Below are 17,716 nucleotides of genomic sequence, written 5' to 3'. Positions count from 1 at the left end.
TTTTATTATTTATTACCACATTAAAATTAAAAGGTTCTAATTTGAAGCTTCTTTTCTTGAACTTTTGCATGTTTTTAAATTATTATGTTAGGAAAATTTATCAAAAATCAATTTAAATGTTAGATAATGTACCTTGAGTCAAACTATTTGAACCCATTATATATTTTTTAAAAAATAATTCAAATATTTTAAAATAAAAAGTATCAAGACATTTTTAGTAAATCTATAAAAGAAGAAATTAAAATTTTTCAAAAATAAATTATCTAACATCTACTCTAAATACTCTTAGATCTACATTTTCCTTCCATCCAAAAAAATTTAAAGTACACCGTGCACTAGTATCTATAGAATATCTTCTTTTTCGATCACCCTACCTACTTTTGATCCCTATAAATTCAAAACACATAGTAATTTCTGTCAATATATCGTAATCTCTTTTATTAGTCTCCTCTTTCTTTTCAAGAATGCGAAGTCGAATTCATAGTATTCGAGCCGAAAATAGTTTCATTAAATGATGATTGAACCCAAAAACCATCAAAGATCAAAGCGCATGATATACATAGAAATCAGTAAAGAGAGTCAAATCAGTAACGAGAGTCAAACAAGCAACAGCCAAAATATAGGTTCATATAGAGAGTTCCAATTTGCTTGCAATTGCTGAATTTCTTGACATAAACCACACAACAGCTTGAAAAAGAAGTGGACAAACAAACAGAGTCTTAAATTACAATACAAATACGTTATTCTCAGCAACAAGAGAAGAGAAGAGAAGAGAAGGGAAGCAAAAGAACTCTTACCTGTCGAAAGAAAGGCCAATTTGGTGCGGTTTTCAGAGCCTGGACAGCTCCCTGGGATGATGTATGACTATATGGTTGTACGCATCCAAGGTCAGAAAATCATCCAAGGTTGGCGCTGTGCATTGCCTTGTGAACATCTTGCAAGCCTCTTTGTACATTCCCTTCCTGAATTTCTCCTTCCCCACTTCTCTTTCAATCCTTTCCATTTCTTCTTCCACCACTCTTCCGAACAGTTCCTTGTTCACTCTCACTCCAAGCCCATCTCCATCCAATTCCACTCCATACTTCAGCCATTGCCAGTTTTGAACCCTGCTGATTTCAGCTGTGGCTGCATCTTCCATAAGGTTGTAGAGAGGCACAGAGCCTGTCCCGGTTAGCCATGCTGCCAAGTACTGAATTCCAACTCGGGTGTTTAACCGGAGCCCTTCCAATGTACGAACACCCCTCGGTTGCTGCAAGAGGTCGTCTGCAGTTAGGTTTGCAGCATCGTCTCGTCTTGCAGATCGAATCTGATTTGGGGCGTTTCCCATGTTGTTGGTGAAGACTTCCATACATGCTGGGATTAGTCCTGGATGTGCTGCCCATGTTCCATCATGTCCTGCCTTTGCCTCTCTCAATTTGTCCTTCCTCACTAGCTCAAGTGCCATCTCATTTGCCTTTGGGTCATCTCTAATTGGAATTTGAGCTGCCTGTAAAATGTTACTGTCAAAACTTTTCCTTTTGAATGTGATGAAATATTGTGCATTGTACGTACCATGCCTCCCATGGCGTGCACACCACGCCTGTGACAAGTCCTGATAAGGAGATCAGAATAACTCCTCATGAAATGTTGTGCCATACCGACTTGGACTCGGTCGGGTAACAGGCGATCTGGGTGAGCCTGGAAGGTCTTGACATAGCTGAATATGTAATCCCATCTACCACAGTTCAATCCCACAGAATGATCCCTCAGCTCATAGAGTATTTCATCCATTTGAAACACTGCTGGAAGTGTTTCAATTAGCACAGTGGCCCTGATGCTGCCCCTCTCTATCCCTGCCATCTTCTCTGCTCTCTCAAATACACTGTTCCATATCTTAGCTTCCCTGCAAACGACATATTAAACAGCTTGTAATATTGTTTGAATGTGGTGAACTGAATCCATTACGACCCAAGTTGAAAAAGCCCTTGAATCAAACTTTTCAAGTAATTTTCTTGAAGTCTTTGATGATAAGATCAAGTCCATAGAATCTATACTTTCTCTAACCATGGTTTTCTTTAAAGGGTGTTCATTCTTTATCAGACCATTATCATCTAAAGAAGAGACTCGTTGCAAACATAGCTCAATTTCTAGAAAAACATGCTCAATTTGGATAGTTAAAATGATGTGTTACCTGGAGTGCTCCATTTTGGGAAGGTAGAAGAAAGGGCCAGAACCTTGACCTTGAGAGCGCCGGAAATTGGCATGGTTGTGGAAGAAGTAGAGCCCAAAGTCCACAAGACAGCCGGTGGCAGGCTCGCCGTCGATGAAGATATGAGCCTCAGGCAAGTGCCAACCTCGAGGACGAACAAAGAGCTTGGCTGTCTGATCGTTCAGTTTATAAACCTTGTTTCTAGCTTTGTCATGGAAGCTTATAGTCCCATCTACTGCATCCTTCAGATTAATTTGCCCTCTCATCAAATTCTCCCAGTTTGGTGACAGTGCATCTTCAAAGTCCGCCTGTTTTGATTTTTGTTCATCAAATTGCATTCTCTTAAGAAATGTAAACAAAATCTTGAGCAGAGAAAAGAAAGAGAAACGAACCATGAAAACTTTAGCTCCAGAATTGAGTGCGTTGATGATCATCTTCCGCTCCACAGGTCCGGTGATCTCCACCCTCCGATCAGCAACTGCCGGGGGGACTGGTGCACATGTCCACTCAGATTCCCTAATATACTTGGTCGCCGGATCAAACCCCGGCACCGCCCCTTCATTGTACCTCCTTTTGGCTTCTCTGCGGCATTCCATCGAATACCTTATGTGGTTTCTGAAAGTCCTCTGTAAATCAGCCACAAACACCAAGGCTTCCTTGTTGAGAATCCTGGCAAATTCTTCATCATAACGTCCCCGAATGTCCACTCCCTCTGGAACATCGTAGCCTCTGCTGCTTTTCTTCCTTACTGCCGATTCAGAATACATTCCCAGTGATCCCATTTTCTTCTTCGTCCTCCTCCTCCTCCTCCTCCTACAGTTAAAGCTTATTCGGTGTCTTCGTACAGCTAAGGTGCTGTGTATTTATATGCAGCACAATTCTCTAGGAGTTTCCGGGTGGGATAGGATCGTTGAGGATTATCGTTATGGAGATTCATGGCGTATTCCAACGCAGGATAAGATAATCCCGTCTGACGCAAGAAAGATAACAACAATCCACCATTTATTGAGTTCCGTGCCAACATTGGGAACTGCAGTTGAGTAATTGAAGAAGATGATATGGCGGATTGTGGTCATCTCCACGTGGTAAATCTTCGATTTTTGGCGGCGAATTTGAATTTATAACAACTGAGGTTAACAGATGAAGTTCCGACCAAGGATCTGCTTTGTGTTCTTGCTTTCCTCACGCCCCAACGCCTGTGTTACTGCTGTACACTCTTCTAATCGATATACCAAATCAACCGAACAGAAGATTTAATCTATAAACAAATTAAGAACAGATTCGAATTTAGCAATCGAAAGGAATTATGGAAATGGAGAATGTTTGTTCTCTGACCGGTATAATTTAGGGCAACTTCTCATGGAATTTCTCGACCTTCTTCCCCAAGGGCAGCAATGCCGCAACCCTAAATTCGAAGAAAACTTGCGACGTACTTCGCCGCCAACTCCGAATTAGCCAACGCCACCACGAACAGCGGAGGAACTGAAATGTACGAGAACTTCCACTTCTCCACTCGAAGTCGAATCTCTGCATCAACATCACGGTATCGCCTTTCGGATTGATTGATTTCAACATCGGCAACACCATCGCCTTCTCCATCCGATCAAATTTTCCGTCATAATAGAGATAAACTTCGGAGAATCTAGGGAGCTAAGACGTTCACCTGTTGAGCAATCTCCAATCGGTAACTAGTAGGGTTAACTGGAGAGATGCGGACGCCGAGTGGATTCAAATTTGACAGAGAACGGTGGCGTTTGCAGGGGAGAGGATGATTGGAGGAGAGAAAGGGCGTGAGGCTGAGATATTGGTTGGAAGTGGGAGTGGTGGTCGGAGGAAGTGGGAAATCTTCGTTTGAGGACAGAAACCGCGTCGAAGATGAATGAAATGGGCGGCGTTGGAAGTTTGGATTCCGATCCGCCATGGAAGTGGACTCGAAGAAGGTAAAAAATGATGTTTATTAAGAATCAATAGTAACAATAAATCATTTATCAAAAAGTCTTAGATCAACCGTTAAAATTTATGAATTATTAATTATATATTCTTTTATTATTATTATTATTATTATTTAATTAAATGGCATTTGTTGAAATTTAAGATTAAAATTGTACATTTATAAAATATTATTATAAGATTAGAATTTAAGATTAAAATTGTACATTTACATGTGAATCTGGTAAACTTATTTATTTATTTTTGTGAAAAAAATTGAAATAAAATATAAATGTAAATTGAAATCTTATATTAAACAATAATTATAAAACATTTATAATTTAAGATAAAGTCAAGTTTGGATAGGAATTAAATGACTAAAATACTAGAATTAAAATATTAAATATTTTAATTTTAGGGGCATAATTAATCAAATTAAAAGTTGTATAATAGTAACACATTTTCCTTAAAATAATAATAATCATTAACACGAAAATGCAAGTACAATTATTTCTGACTATTTTTTTGTCATGGTTTTCTATTTTATAAACTAACATTTGAATTTATTTGTCCAATTTTAAAAATAAAAAATAAGATTTTTAATTTTTAATTTTAAAATCTTATTTTTATTTTTATTTTTATTTTTGAAGTTTCTGTGGTGCAAAACTACGTGCATTTTCATGGGAACATATCTTCCTTAGAGCTTATTAGAACCATGAGAGCGAGCATGTTGGGTCAGCTCCCTCCTCAGAATCTTCCCGGCAGGCGATTTCGGGATCGCGTCGATAAATGAAACTCGTCGAATTTTCTTGTACGGTGCAACCTGCAAGATGATGAAAATGGTGAGCTTGAATGCAAGAAGAAGACATGAGAAATAGCAGACAATCTCAAGCTTGCCTGTTTAGCAATGAAATCAATAACTTGAGCCTCAGTGATATTGCTTCCAGGCTTTCTAACAACGTAAGCCATAGGAATCTCTCCAGCATCTTCATCGGGATAGCTGCTCAACAGGAGTAATCAAGTTCATCAGCAAAATTAGGTAGCAGAGAGCTCATTCTTGACAAGTTTAAGAACAGACAGATGCATACGGTATCACAGCAGCGTCAATGATTTCAGGGTTGGATTGAAGCAAATGTTCCAATTCTGCAGGTGGGACCTGGGATTTGTTCCAAACGAAAAAGGATTTTTAATTACTAAAGAGCCACTACGAGTCGGTTCGGTTCGAAAGTCATTTCAAATAGGACCTAAGACAATAATGACGATAACGACAATTGACATTTGTAATCGTATTCGGTCAAAAACTACGAGAAGTCACCTGATAAGCCTTGTACTTGATCAATTCTTTTAATCTATCAACAATGTAGAGGAATCCATCGGAATCAAAATAGCAAAGATCACCGGTCTTTAGCCATCCATCTGGATGCAGGGTTTCGGTAGTTGCCTTGGCATCTCCTACATAACCTGAATCAAACAATATTTGGTGATCTGTTTATCAAACAATATTCGGGTGTAATGCATTCCTTACAAATCATCTTCATGTCTAATCAGCAAATAGAGGCGGGATATTATTATTATTTTTAGTTCAACAATAAGTCAATACAGTACTTCAATTAATTGAGTTACACTCCCGTTCATAGATAGAACAAGCATCGGGTCTAAAATAGTAGGTATACTATCTTCATTGGTATGAGACCTTTTGGAGAAACCAAAAAACAAAACGACGAGAGCTTATGCTTAAAGTGGACAATATCATACCACTGTGAAAGGTCGAGATTCATAACATGGTATCGGAGTCATGCTCTTAGCTTAGTCATGTCAAGAGAATTCTCAACTGTTAGAACAAAAAAAAAAAAGTTGTGAGATTCGAAGGTATAGTCCAAAGTGATTCAAGTGTCGAACAAATGGTGTATTTTGTCCGAGGGCTCAAAAGAAGGAATCGATCGAGAGCTCCAGAGAAGGAGGCCTCAAGGGAGGCTCGATGGTATACTTTGTTCGAGGGGAGGATGGTTGAAAATTATTAAGAGGAGTAGTCCCATAGACTAACTAAGAGGAAGATTATGGGTTGATAATGGGTTGATAATTAAAAAAACACTATCTCCTATTAGTACGAGATCTTTTGGAAAAACAAAAAACAAAGCTAGAAGGAAAATGTATAATATCATATTATCGCGTTGGAAGAACACGGTGATTGCTAACCTTTCATGATTCCTGGACCACGCAGCCAAAGCTCTCCTCTATGGCCAGGAGGCAAGGCCTCTCCAGAATCAGGATCCACAATCATGGCTTCCATGTTTTCAGATAGGCGGCCTACTGACTTCGTGTTGCTGCTTTCCTCGGGCCCCATACTTCTTGCTGCCCCCGCTGTACTCTCTGTCAACCCATATCCCTAGTCAACAAAACAAAACAATGCGGCCCTCAGGATTGAGAGACATGTAATGCTATGAACAGGAAGAACAATTAATTATGGGTATAAATAAATAGAGTACAATAAATGGAACAACTTTCATCACTCCCCACAAGAACATTAGTGAGATTTAAGTCAACTTTAGCTATTCATTCTTATTTCGATACTTTTAACAAATCTAGTTTTTGTTTAGTAAAGTTTATAACAACAGTGTTCATAAAATACAATACACACTTAAATATTTGAGTTTCAAAGAATATGGACTACTATCATTTTGATTGTGTTTTTCAAATACTATTTCAGTTCATCGATTAACCTTAAGATTAGTTCTTAATTTTTAATTTATGGTTAAACAATGAAAATCACTTCCGTTTTAATTTAACATTTCAATCCAACAAACTAAAAAAAAAAAGTCAGTGAAGGAACAGATTCGGATTTGGCAACAAGTAGGACGGAGAGTTCATCAGATTCATATGAAGGGAAGAAGAAACGAGGTCTATTGTACACAAATCATTGAGCAAAAACAGTGAATGTATTTCTTACGAACCTGGATAATTTCAACTTTGGGCAATTTCTGATGGAATTTCTCGATGACTTCTTTCCCAAGAGGAGCGCCGCCGCACCCCAAAACTTGAAGAGAACTGAGATCGTATTTCGCCACCAGTTCCGACTTGGCCAGCGCCACCACTAGCGGCGGAGAAACTGGGATGTACGTAACTCCAAACTTCTCTACTGCTGATAGCATCTCCACGAAGTCGAATTTTTGCATCAGAACCAATGTTTCTCCTCGTGAAATCGCTCGAAGCAACATGACGAATCCGAAAACATGGAACAGAGGCAACAGACACAGAGACACCTGACGTGGCTCCGTCTCTCCGTTGTTGACCTCAGATAGAAGAGGATTAGGACTAGAGTTCACCACAATAAGGTTTCGATGACTCAGTAACACGCCTTTCACTCGCCCTGTCGTTCCTGACGAGTACAGGATCGCCGCCGAGTCGGATTGATCGACTTTAACGTCGGCAATACCATCAGATCTATTGATTTCGGTCATCATGGAGAGAAACGCAGGAGAATCGATCAGGACGGTGCCGAGTTGAAGCTTGGGGAGCTTGGACGCCGTCGAGGATGTAGCGAAGGCAATGACCGGTTGACTGAGTCGAATCTGATGAGAAATCTCCGAATCTGAACCAATCGGATTAGCCGGAGAGATAACAACACCGAGAGATAACAGAGCAAAATACAACACAGGGACTTCCAGAGAAGTCGGTGCGAGAATAAAAGCCACTTGACCATTGGAGAGTGAGGTTAACGCTTTAAGATTAGAGGCAAGGGTTCGTATTTGACGGAGAAAAATGGCATAGGAGAGATGAACACCGGAGTTGGAGTCGACGAGAACGGCGGCATTTGAAGGAGGAGGGGACGATTGAAGGAGAGAAAGGGCGTGTTCGGTAACGGAGAGAGGCTGAGATAATGGCGGAATTATGAGGGGTGGTCGGAGGCTACGGAAAATCTTCGTCTGAGGACAGAAACCGCTTCGAATATCAACGAAATGGGCGGCGTTTAAGCTGGGATTCCGATCTGCCATGGAAGTGGACTCGAAGAAAGTGATGCGCGATCGAGCACGCGGATGCTGATCCAACTTATTTTATTCAAATTAGTTGAGAATGTTTTGGATTGAATATTCAAACCGATTAAAAAAACAAAAACAACTTTACAAGATTAAAATAATAATCAACCAATAGGAAATTCCAAAACAGATATTGAAGTATTTATTGAAAAAGGTTTATTGCTCTTTTTAAAAACCAACCACGTTCAAGTCGGCTAACAAACTTCCAAGTTTGAAAGTCAAAATTTTCTTTTATTAAATTGCGCTTTTAAAAAGAAAAATGTGTAAAATAATTAAAATTTCAAATTCAGTCAAATTATAGTATAAATTTAAATTCATTTCCTATCTTATCCCATACTTCTTTAATATATACTATAAATTAATATTACCTATCTTTTCAAATAAATAATTATCAGTATAGACATCTATATTTTTATATGCTACAAATTTTGCTATGAATTATAGATCTCCACAATGGTATGATATTGTCTGTTAATCACATATATCCACAGTATGATATTGTCCAGCTTTCATGGCTTTACTTCTCATACCAATGGAGATATATTCCTTTACTTATAAACCCACGGTCATTCTCTAAATTAGCTAATGTGGGACTCACTCCCAACAATCTTCCTCTCAAACAAAGTACACTATAAGGCTCCCCTAAGGCTTATGGAGCTCTAGAACAACCTCCTTTAATCGAGGCTCGACTCCTTGCTCTAGAGCTCTCAAACAAAGTACATCCTTTGTTCGACAATTTAGTCACTTTGTTTGATATTTGAAGATTTTATTGTTATGGCTAAGTTTAGAGCATGACTCTAATATCATGTTAGGAATTACGGATCTCTACAATGATATGATATTGTCCATTTTGATCATAAGCTCTCGTGACTTTGCTTTTTTCCCAAAGGTTTGATAACAATGGAGATGTATTCCTTTACTTATAAATTCACAATCATTCCATAGAAATATATTAAAAAGATATTTCCATATAAATATATTAAAAAATATCATAAGTAAACTCTTCATTTTATATTCCATACGGAATAAAAATCAAATTTGGAGAAGAAATTAAAATATTTTATATTATTGTCACACATATATATATATATATATATATATATATATATATAACGTTTTATTATTTAATATTTGCAAAATATAAAATACTAAATTAATTTTATAGTGAGGAGTCGTTGGCTTGAAACCTAAATAATCCAACTGCTATCTATATAATGTGCCAAGAAAAATTAATGCCATAATTTAATGACGTGGTTTTTAAAATAAGTTTGAGAAAAAAAAAATAATTTACTAATATTAATAAATATAGCTACTGGTTTTGATATTTATCTTAATATTTCATTAATATGGATAATTTAAAAATAATATGGTATAAATTGATTCACTTATAGTATTATAATTAATAGAATTATTAATTTAGAGATTTATATCATTTAGTCGATAAAATTTATGGATATAAATTAATTTTTAGCCTCTAATTTATTCTAATGGTAAATTTATCATTTGTTAAGAAATAACTGAACAAGCCGGTTCAATATTTGATACCGGTTCGATAATATCTATTCGGTTCGAGTTAGAAAAAAAACCCCACCGAGAAAATTGTTTCCTTTGAACGTTAAACCCTCGAATTGCTTCGGGTAGGGTTTATCAGTTCAACGAAACTGCGGGCGTGAACTGTTTCAATCGCGCACGCTCAGCTGGTGTTCGATATGCCTCGTACGACGAAGGTCGATTGCCCCGGCTGTCCTCGGCTTCGTGCCTTGACGTTCGATGTGCTTGGTCTAATCAAAGGTAATAATGGCAGCTATTTCACTATTTTTCTCTTGATTTTCTTCTAAGTTTGTTGTTCTGCCATTGTACAGTCATCGAAGCTCGGGGCAAGGAAGTAGAGATTCCGAAAGTGGTTGAGAGGTGGGGGGAACCTGATTTCTCCAAATCCGTGCTTGCAGCTTCTCTTGTTGATCGTAAATTCGACCCTGTAGGTTTCTTTCTTGCCTCTGTTATCATATTCTCTTGTACAAAGTTTTTATGGGGTTGTTTGTTGCTAACTAAGTGTTGTAATTTTGCTTGTCATTGTTATGGATTCGTCTTTTATAATTGAGCTGGAAATTTGATGAGTTGGGTCTATGAATGTGACTAGTATTTAGAATTAATATTAGTATGCTTCACTTGCTTTCAGTTTTTTTTACTGATAAGCTTACGTTAAAATGTCGTTTTGATTGTCATTGGAAGTTCTTGATTTACAATATTTTGTGTTATCCATCTAGGCTGTGAGTGTTGTCTCTTTTGATATATGTTAATCTTCATTGATTAGTGAGGGTTATACCGACCTCTACTGGGTTGATGTTCTGGTTGCCAGATTTGCCAGATTATACCGACCATTCAAACGCTACATCATTCTTAGTGCACCTAATCACATCCTTTTCTTTTTTAATTGCAGTTACTAGCTGTTGCTCGAAAAAATGGTTTGGTAAGTTGATTAGATTTCCAGTAATGTGAATTCTGCACACATTTATTTGATTTTAAACATATCAGTGTACTCTTTGCCTAATCATGTTTTTGTTGTATGCTGCAGATTGAAGTTCTTAATCCTTTGAATGGAAATCTTCACGTTGCAATTTCGGACAATGCTGATACTTCTCCTCCACCAAAAGATGAAGCTATCGTTGGAATGCATTTATTTTCAAAAGATGAATCGGAGTTGGCATCTAGGTTATGTATCAATTTATAACTTATGAGCTTGTTAATGTGATAGAAGTGCAAAAGTTACCATCCTTTTGTTAGTGATGAAATATCAAATATTTTTCTTAAACTATCTGGCTGCTTCCCCAAGACATTTAAGCTGAAATTCCTCTTGGTTTGGTTATTTACTTTTAGGCGTTGCACCTTGCTTTCATGCACAACAAAAGGAAATGCGAGCATGAGGTCGATTGAGTTTTCTAGTTCATCTTCAGAAGATACCTCTACCATTCTTGTACAATCGTGGAAAATATGTAGTTCGGGTAATGTTATGTGTTCTAAAGTTGATGGAAGTGAAACCCACGCGTTGTTTGGAGGGTAAGTTGGGATCATGTTTGAATTTTGTGTTATTCTTTTATTGGCATTAACAACCTTGACCTTTTTATATGCTCAGGAAGGGTGTTGAAGTTAATATGTGGAATCTAGAACAGTGTACTAAGATTTGGACAGCAAAAGCAGTATACTTCCTCATTCTTCTCTGCACATTTGTACAAAGCAGCCTACATATTTCTAGAGTATTTTTTGATATCCTTTTGAAACATTTTGATTTTATACAGCCGAAGAAGAACAGCCTTGGTATCTTCACACCAACTTGGTTCACATCAGCAACATTTCTTAGTAAAGATGACCACCGTAAGTTTGCAGCTGGTACCAACAGTCATCAGGTAATTCATATCAGTTTCTCATGGTAATACAAGTTACAGAATCGGAAACATATTACAAAGGAGAATGGAGATATAGAGACAATTTCAGGGAAAGAGCTTATAAATTAGTTGCACAGATAGCGTCTGATATGGTTTTGATTTCTATTTCAAATATAATCAATGCTTTATTTTGAGCCTTTAAGAGAATTGTTGATATCTGATTATAGGCAAAAGCACTACAACTCTTGTACAATGCATCTTTGTCCCCTTTATTTTAATTTTTATATCCATTATGATATAGATATAAACCACTTATTTTGATGTATGAATCATATCACTGATTTTTAATGGGGTGGGTGATTAACCAATTTAGGTTCGACTGTATGACATCTCTGCTCAGAAGAGACCTGTCATCTCATTTGATTTTCGAGAGACTCCTATTAAAGCCTTGGCAGAAGATGTAGATGGTAACACAATATTTGTGGGGAATGCATCTGGTGATCTTGCATCTTTCGATATTCGCAATGGTAAAATTTGTTATGTGCTAGATCTTTCTGATTTAATAATCTGGGGTTTCTATATCTTTCACACATTTCAGAAAGTTTATTTCTTGACTTATGTGGATTCCTCCTATCTTTTATCTTGAGAAGTTGGGTTGTTTTAGTGGTTCACAATTGATGAATGCTACCGCTATGGTTTATTTAAAGTTCCTCATTTCACTGTAAATTATAGCATATTCGGTATAGGGGATACCATCATGGTGTCTTGATTATTTTAGCTGAAAATGCACAAAGATGTGAGGTTGTAGAGTTTATGAATTATGACTTAGGAAGTTTGGGCATGCTGCCTTATAATTTCACACTATGTTTGGTCCCTGTACTAATTGCACTCCTGTATGCTGGGATTGACTTTATGAGCTTTTACCATATCACTGTTGCATGATCACTTCCTTGAATTAGTTTGCAAACGTCACCTTTTTTACCTGTTTCTTTATAATTATGAGGCAATAAGAAGAGGCAGAGGGGTCACAATTTTCTCCAGCATTTTTGTATAGATCCTGCTTCATCCAAGCAGTTGAACTGCAGTCTTGACTTACATCTATCTTTTAGAAAGGATCAAAAAAAAAAAAAAAAAAAAAAAACAAATATTTTTTCTATTGACCTGCAATTCCCAGTAGTATTCACCTTTTATTTCACGTTTAGTCTAAAATTCGTCGTCTTCTCAATATCTGTTGGGATCTATTTGATTGTTCCCTGATAGTCATGAGTTTTTATAGATTATGTTGCACCGTTACCTCTATGATAGTTGTAAGTAGCAGTTGATTGAAGTTTTTATTATGGCAATATTTTATTTGCTTGACTTGTTTCTCACAGGAAAGCTATTGGGTTGCTTCTTGGGGAAATGTTCTGGCAGCATAAGATCCATCGCCAGGCACCCGGAATTCCCAGTCATAGCATCATGTGGTGGGATATATTTTCCAATATGACAATTAGTTAGCACTTCTCTGTCTGCTTCTACATGTGAAAATCTTTTATTTTTACATGCTTTGCAACATCCATGGAAGAATCCTCTCTGCATACCAAGCCATACTCACCTTTTATGTTAAAAAGTTACATTTCTATCACTAAATTTATGTGGTGATGTTGAAATCTCTATTGTAGTAAACCTCTTGGTGTTTTTGGGAGTTTTCTTCCCCATCACATTCATCAATGTAATTGTTTACCTGTGAATATATATACTTATGGTGATGTTGAAATCTTTTTCCAGGACTCGATAGTTATGTGCGCTTCTGGGATATAAAGACAAGGCAACTTCTGTCTGCGGTAAGTTTTCACAGTTCTAGTAAAAATTGGTTGTTTAGATTCATCATTCAGAAAATAACGATGTTCAAGAAAGTTTGTCAGACTGTACCAGAATGAACATGTTTGAAAAAGATAATGTCAATTGTATGGACTAATTTGCACCATTAATGTGATTGCATTTAGTGACTCAGAGCTGTTTATAAATCTCTCAATGTTGCTTGGTTAAAAGTTCACAAGAATATTTAATAATGCGACTTGTATATTTTTAGTACAAGAAGGGGAAAAAATAGCATTTGATGCATTAATGTAAGCTGGGACAATGTACCATATTCATATTTGTTCATTTATGTGCAGGTATTCCTAAAGCAACATCTTACTGGTGTTGTCTTTGATTCTCATTTTGTTGAAGAAGGTTAGATACGTTGTCCACCCTTATCCCCCAGTGGTACCATCAAACTAATGTTTGGTACAAAACCATCTTTTATGTTGTGCTCAATCTATTTATTCATTATCTCATTTACATTTGTCTGAGCAGATGTAACACACTCCGCAGTCGAGATCCAACAGGAAACAGAGGTTACTCAAACTGTCAACGAGGAGGAATACGTTCCTCAGAAAAGAAAAAAGACATTTAAAGAAGACGGTGAAGGCGGAAAGAGGAAAGGTAGCAAGGCCATGGACAAAGAAAACAAAAAAAGCAGAAGGAAGTCCCATCGAGACACCGAAAGTAAGCAGAGGTAGGCGTTACTTGGTTATTGAAGAAGCATAAAGGTAGTTCTTGTTATGATCTATTCAGTCAGCAGATAGTGTGGGATATTAGAGGTACAAGAAGAGCTACTTATCTCACCAATGCACTGAATTTTGAACCAAATCATGATTTTTACACGGGAGGCTCGGGGTAAATACCTGAATGCTTGTGGATACTCAGGCTCCATCATTTTTCAACTTCTGACCTGCGAAGTAGGAATGATTCCATTGGTAGCAGTTCAAGCACGTACTACTTTAGGGCTCCCATGTAACCTATTTTATTTTTCCATATTACTAGTGGTCAGAAGTATTTGAGTATTCTACCCATTGTGTTTTAGTTTAACCCCTTCATTTTTATACCTAGTTACTGGAAAGTTGAGGTATCTCAACTTATGTGAGTTCAATATTATTTCAATTTGTATTTGTGAGTTCTAACTTTTTTTTTGGAGAACAAGAACTCCAAGATCGTCATCAAAGTAAAAGGCACTTTCCCGTTCAAGCTTCTGAATTGTAATAGTTTTGAAAAGTTTCTATCTAAACAGAATCAGTGTTACGTTTGCACATACATTCTGGCACAGGATATGCAACAACATCAAGATCTTTCCTCTTGGTCCTTGGCTCAGGCTGACCCTGAGATCGTCTGTGCACCTTCCTCACAATGATTCCAAGCTCTGTTTCAGAAATGGATGCATCATCAAAGTAATCGAGCATTGCTCGTTTGTTTGGTTTTATGTATTTTCTATGCCCGACATAGGCACGATGCCCCTGGTGCCGAAACAAAAGCAATGTCAAAGAGGAGCATTGAAGGGAAAGCACAAAGAAGTTCGAGACAAATTACCTGCATAGCTCGACCCATGTTCCCGCCATGGGACGGCACGAAGACGTCGCTGCTCAAGGACACAATGTAATCAATGGCAGCCATAGCAGATGACTTGTTGATAAAAGGTAAAAGCTCTCCTTCTCTTGCCAGTGTGTACTTTGTTACTATATTTGGGAATTCTGCAATGAGTGGTTGCAGAGCCTTCTTTCCTCCAAATGGCTCTCCTCCTGCAGTGTAAATCCTCGCTTGTTTTGGTGCTCCAAGAGCCTTGAGGAGCCTATTATCATCACCAAAAAGTAAGCTTTCTTCTCTTCTCTTATTCAAAGTTCTCAAATCTCAGTTTCTTTGTTTACCTTGCAATTTCCAGGGCATTTAAAGGGCATAATCCAGCACGTCGTCGCTGAATGTGACTCATGTTTATCCTTCCCGTAAGATACTCCGGTTGCAAATTCCGAAATTTGGCAACAACGGTGTCATAATCCGAACCCAAACCGGTTTGACAACCAGATCTAACCCAAACATCCTTCTCTAAACGGAGATGGATGGCTATATATGGTCCTTCAATCCACATTCTCCTTGTTAGCTGGTTTCCCAGCTCCTGAATTGGAGCTGCAAATATTAGTGCATGGAATGCAACCTGTCCATAGAAGTGAAGAGAAAAGTTAAGTAAATATGAAGCATTCACTCTAATATCAACTCATAAATTCAAACCCTCCTTGATTTACCTTACATTTGAGCTTCTGCAGGTCAAAGGGAAGATTTTTTGAGAGCTTAGAGTCAAGCCCATTTAGTATAAGAAGCCCTTCTTGATTGAGCTACAAGAAAAACAGAGAAACCTTAACAATTTGAGGTCATCATCTAAAAAATGTTCTGCAAACATGTTGGAGGAGCTTCTCACTTGGGTTCCAAATCTTGCACGAATCCAATGAGGAGAAGCGTCATGAGGAATCTTGGTCTCTTTTAGCTTGAAATGCTTGAACGGAAGAGAAGACACGACCCGAACATCGGCTCGTAACGTGTTCTTGAAATGTTCGACATCGAAAATGTCGGAGAATTTACTGCAGAAGTAGCAAAACCCCACTTCTAAAAGCACCCAAAAAGGAGAAAGAAATGAAAAGGAGAAGAAAAGAAAAGTCATTTACCTGTCATCTCTCCATATGAGATTGACCTTCAAAACAGGGACGACCACAGCAGCCTTAAGAATCCTAGCAATCACAACAGCATCAGCAATTTGGTTCCTCTGCTGATTCAATCCACCGGAAACCATCACCATCAAGAATCTCCTCTTCTCTTTAGAGATCTTGGCAGATTCCTTCCTGTATTCCAAACTGAAATCAAGACAAGGCCTATAGCCCTCCCCATCCGGCTGTTTCCAAAACTCTGTTTCTTCATCGGAGAGATTTGAAGCCACTACGTGGACCGGCAACGGCACCATCGCACTGGTCGACAACTTCGGCGAGTTCTGGTGGGTCGAAGAAGCCACTGGAGAAAGCAGAGAGAGGAGAAGACGAGACTGAGAAGAGGACGACATTAAAGGGAAGGAAATTGAGGATTTGGTAGAACAGGGGTCTGCATAAAATGGCGAGGAATGAAGGAAATTGACAGTGGAGATTGCCAAGAAAGCGAGAGAAGTAAGTAGAGAGAGAAAGAAGAGTGAGAGATAAGGGTTTAGAGTTCTTGGGAGTTTCTTGGGGGAGAAGATGGAAGTGAGAATGGTGAGTGAGAGCAAATCAAAGAATGGTGGTGGGTTTGGAGTTGAGAAGGAGGCTCTGCTTGTTCTTGGTCTGGCCATGGCGGAATGTTTCATTGTCTCTGTAATTCTCTGAGTCTTGCAAGAAAGAAGAAGAAGAAGATGAAGAACAAGAACATGGGAAATGGGGTTTTGAATTTGATATCAAAATTTGACATTTTTGGCGCTGTTTGCTCTTCCTTGAATGCAACTCAGAGTATGACGGTTTTTTCTGTTGAATCCTGAAGCAAGATCTTTTGAATTTGGCGCCAAAATATCTTTCACCATTTTTCAACGTCCATTACACGTACCGGCCCAATCATTACATTTGCCACATTACACGTACCGGCTTAAGTCCACTGCTAGCAGATATTATTTTATTTTGGCTCTCTTCTATACTTTTCTTCAAGATTTTTAAAACGCGTCTGTTAGAGAGGTTTTCACATCTAATGCTTCGTTCCTCTCTCCCAACTGATGTTGGATCTCACAATTCACCCTCTTTCGAGGCCTAGTGTCCTTGCTGGCACACCGTTCGGTGCCTAACTCTAATATCATTTATAACAGCTTAAGCCCACCGCTAGCAGATATTGTCCTCTTTGGGCTTTCCTTTCAGCCTTCCCCTCAAAGTTTTTAAAACGTGTTTATTAGGGAGAGGTTTCTATACCCTTATAAAGGTTTTTCGTTCTCCTCTCTAATCGATGTGGGATCTCACATTAACTCCTCAAGATTACCACAAATTTGACTCAGTAAACGATGTGAAGGCAGAAATCTTAAGTATAAGAGCATAAAAATCGAGAGTCGGAGTAAGGTTACCAATGAGAATGAGACGGTTGTCAGGCTTTGAGGAGCACTTCGAGACCGACAGAGGGCAGTCTTCCAATGCCACAGCTGCATAAATACCCGCCATTGTTGCTCTGCTCCAAAGCTTTTTTTCTTTTTTTTTTCTGTCTTCTCAACGGAATTTCCAAAAGAGGTTGGTTTAGGGGAGAGAACTTTAAAGGCTAAAGCAGAGATTTTGAAGCTCCAAACAAACTAAATGCTTAGAACTCAAGCACAGTTCTTCAAAGCACCGACCGTTACGAAT

General features: G+C 38.1%; 4 protein-coding genes across 4 annotated transcripts; 1 reads left to right on the top strand and 3 right to left on the bottom strand.

The window, feature by feature from the left end:
* Nucleotides 1-607: 607 nt before the first annotated feature.
* MLS (malate synthase) lies at nt 608-4,103 on the bottom strand. The gene is made up of 4 exons (XM_087120619.1): nt 2,581-4,103; nt 2,171-2,496; nt 1,552-1,882; nt 608-1,486 (listed from the first exon to the last, which is right to left on the bottom strand). The coding sequence occupies exons 1-4, from the start codon at nt 2,968-2,970 to the stop codon at nt 830-832; spliced, it is 1,704 nt and encodes a 567-aa protein (XP_086976745.1). The 5' UTR covers nt 2,971-4,103; the 3' UTR covers nt 608-829.
* A 474-nt stretch (nt 4,104-4,577) lies between these two features.
* On the bottom strand, nt 4,578-8,208 carry LOC111782707 (4-coumarate--CoA ligase-like 9). The gene is made up of 6 exons (XM_023663502.2): nt 7,069-8,208; nt 6,314-6,503; nt 5,433-5,578; nt 5,206-5,273; nt 5,015-5,117; nt 4,578-4,940 (listed from the first exon to the last, which is right to left on the bottom strand). The coding sequence occupies exons 1-6, from the start codon at nt 8,107-8,109 to the stop codon at nt 4,815-4,817; spliced, it is 1,674 nt and encodes a 557-aa protein (XP_023519270.2). The 5' UTR covers nt 8,110-8,208; the 3' UTR covers nt 4,578-4,814.
* A 1,553-nt stretch (nt 8,209-9,761) lies between these two features.
* Nucleotides 9,762-14,582, top strand: LOC111783343 (uncharacterized). Its single transcript, XM_023664269.2, has 12 exons — nt 9,762-9,942; nt 10,014-10,129; nt 10,592-10,621; nt 10,727-10,863; nt 11,029-11,208; nt 11,285-11,348; nt 11,448-11,555; nt 11,908-12,061; nt 12,908-12,997; nt 13,302-13,357; nt 13,691-13,748; nt 13,872-14,582. The coding sequence occupies exons 1-12, from the start codon at nt 9,861-9,863 to the stop codon at nt 14,075-14,077; spliced, it is 1,281 nt and encodes a 426-aa protein (XP_023520037.2). The 5' UTR covers nt 9,762-9,860; the 3' UTR covers nt 14,078-14,582.
* A 35-nt stretch (nt 14,583-14,617) lies between these two features.
* On the bottom strand, nt 14,618-16,719 carry LOC111783344 (O-fucosyltransferase family protein). Its single transcript, XM_023664270.2, has 6 exons — nt 16,046-16,719; nt 15,802-15,961; nt 15,629-15,718; nt 15,257-15,540; nt 14,922-15,180; nt 14,618-14,848 (listed from the first exon to the last, which is right to left on the bottom strand). The coding sequence occupies exons 1-6, from the start codon at nt 16,708-16,710 to the stop codon at nt 14,618-14,620; spliced, it is 1,689 nt and encodes a 562-aa protein (XP_023520038.2). The 5' UTR covers nt 16,711-16,719.
* Between the last annotated feature and the right edge of the window lie 997 nt (nt 16,720-17,716).

This window comes from Cucurbita pepo, chromosome 20 (assembly GCF_057944985.1).
Source record: "Cucurbita pepo subsp. pepo isolate OVF chromosome 20, ASM5794498v1, whole genome shotgun sequence".
Lineage (NCBI taxonomy): Eukaryota > Viridiplantae > Streptophyta > Magnoliopsida > Cucurbitales > Cucurbitaceae > Cucurbita > Cucurbita pepo.
This window is presented reverse-complemented; position numbering and strand designations above follow the sequence as displayed.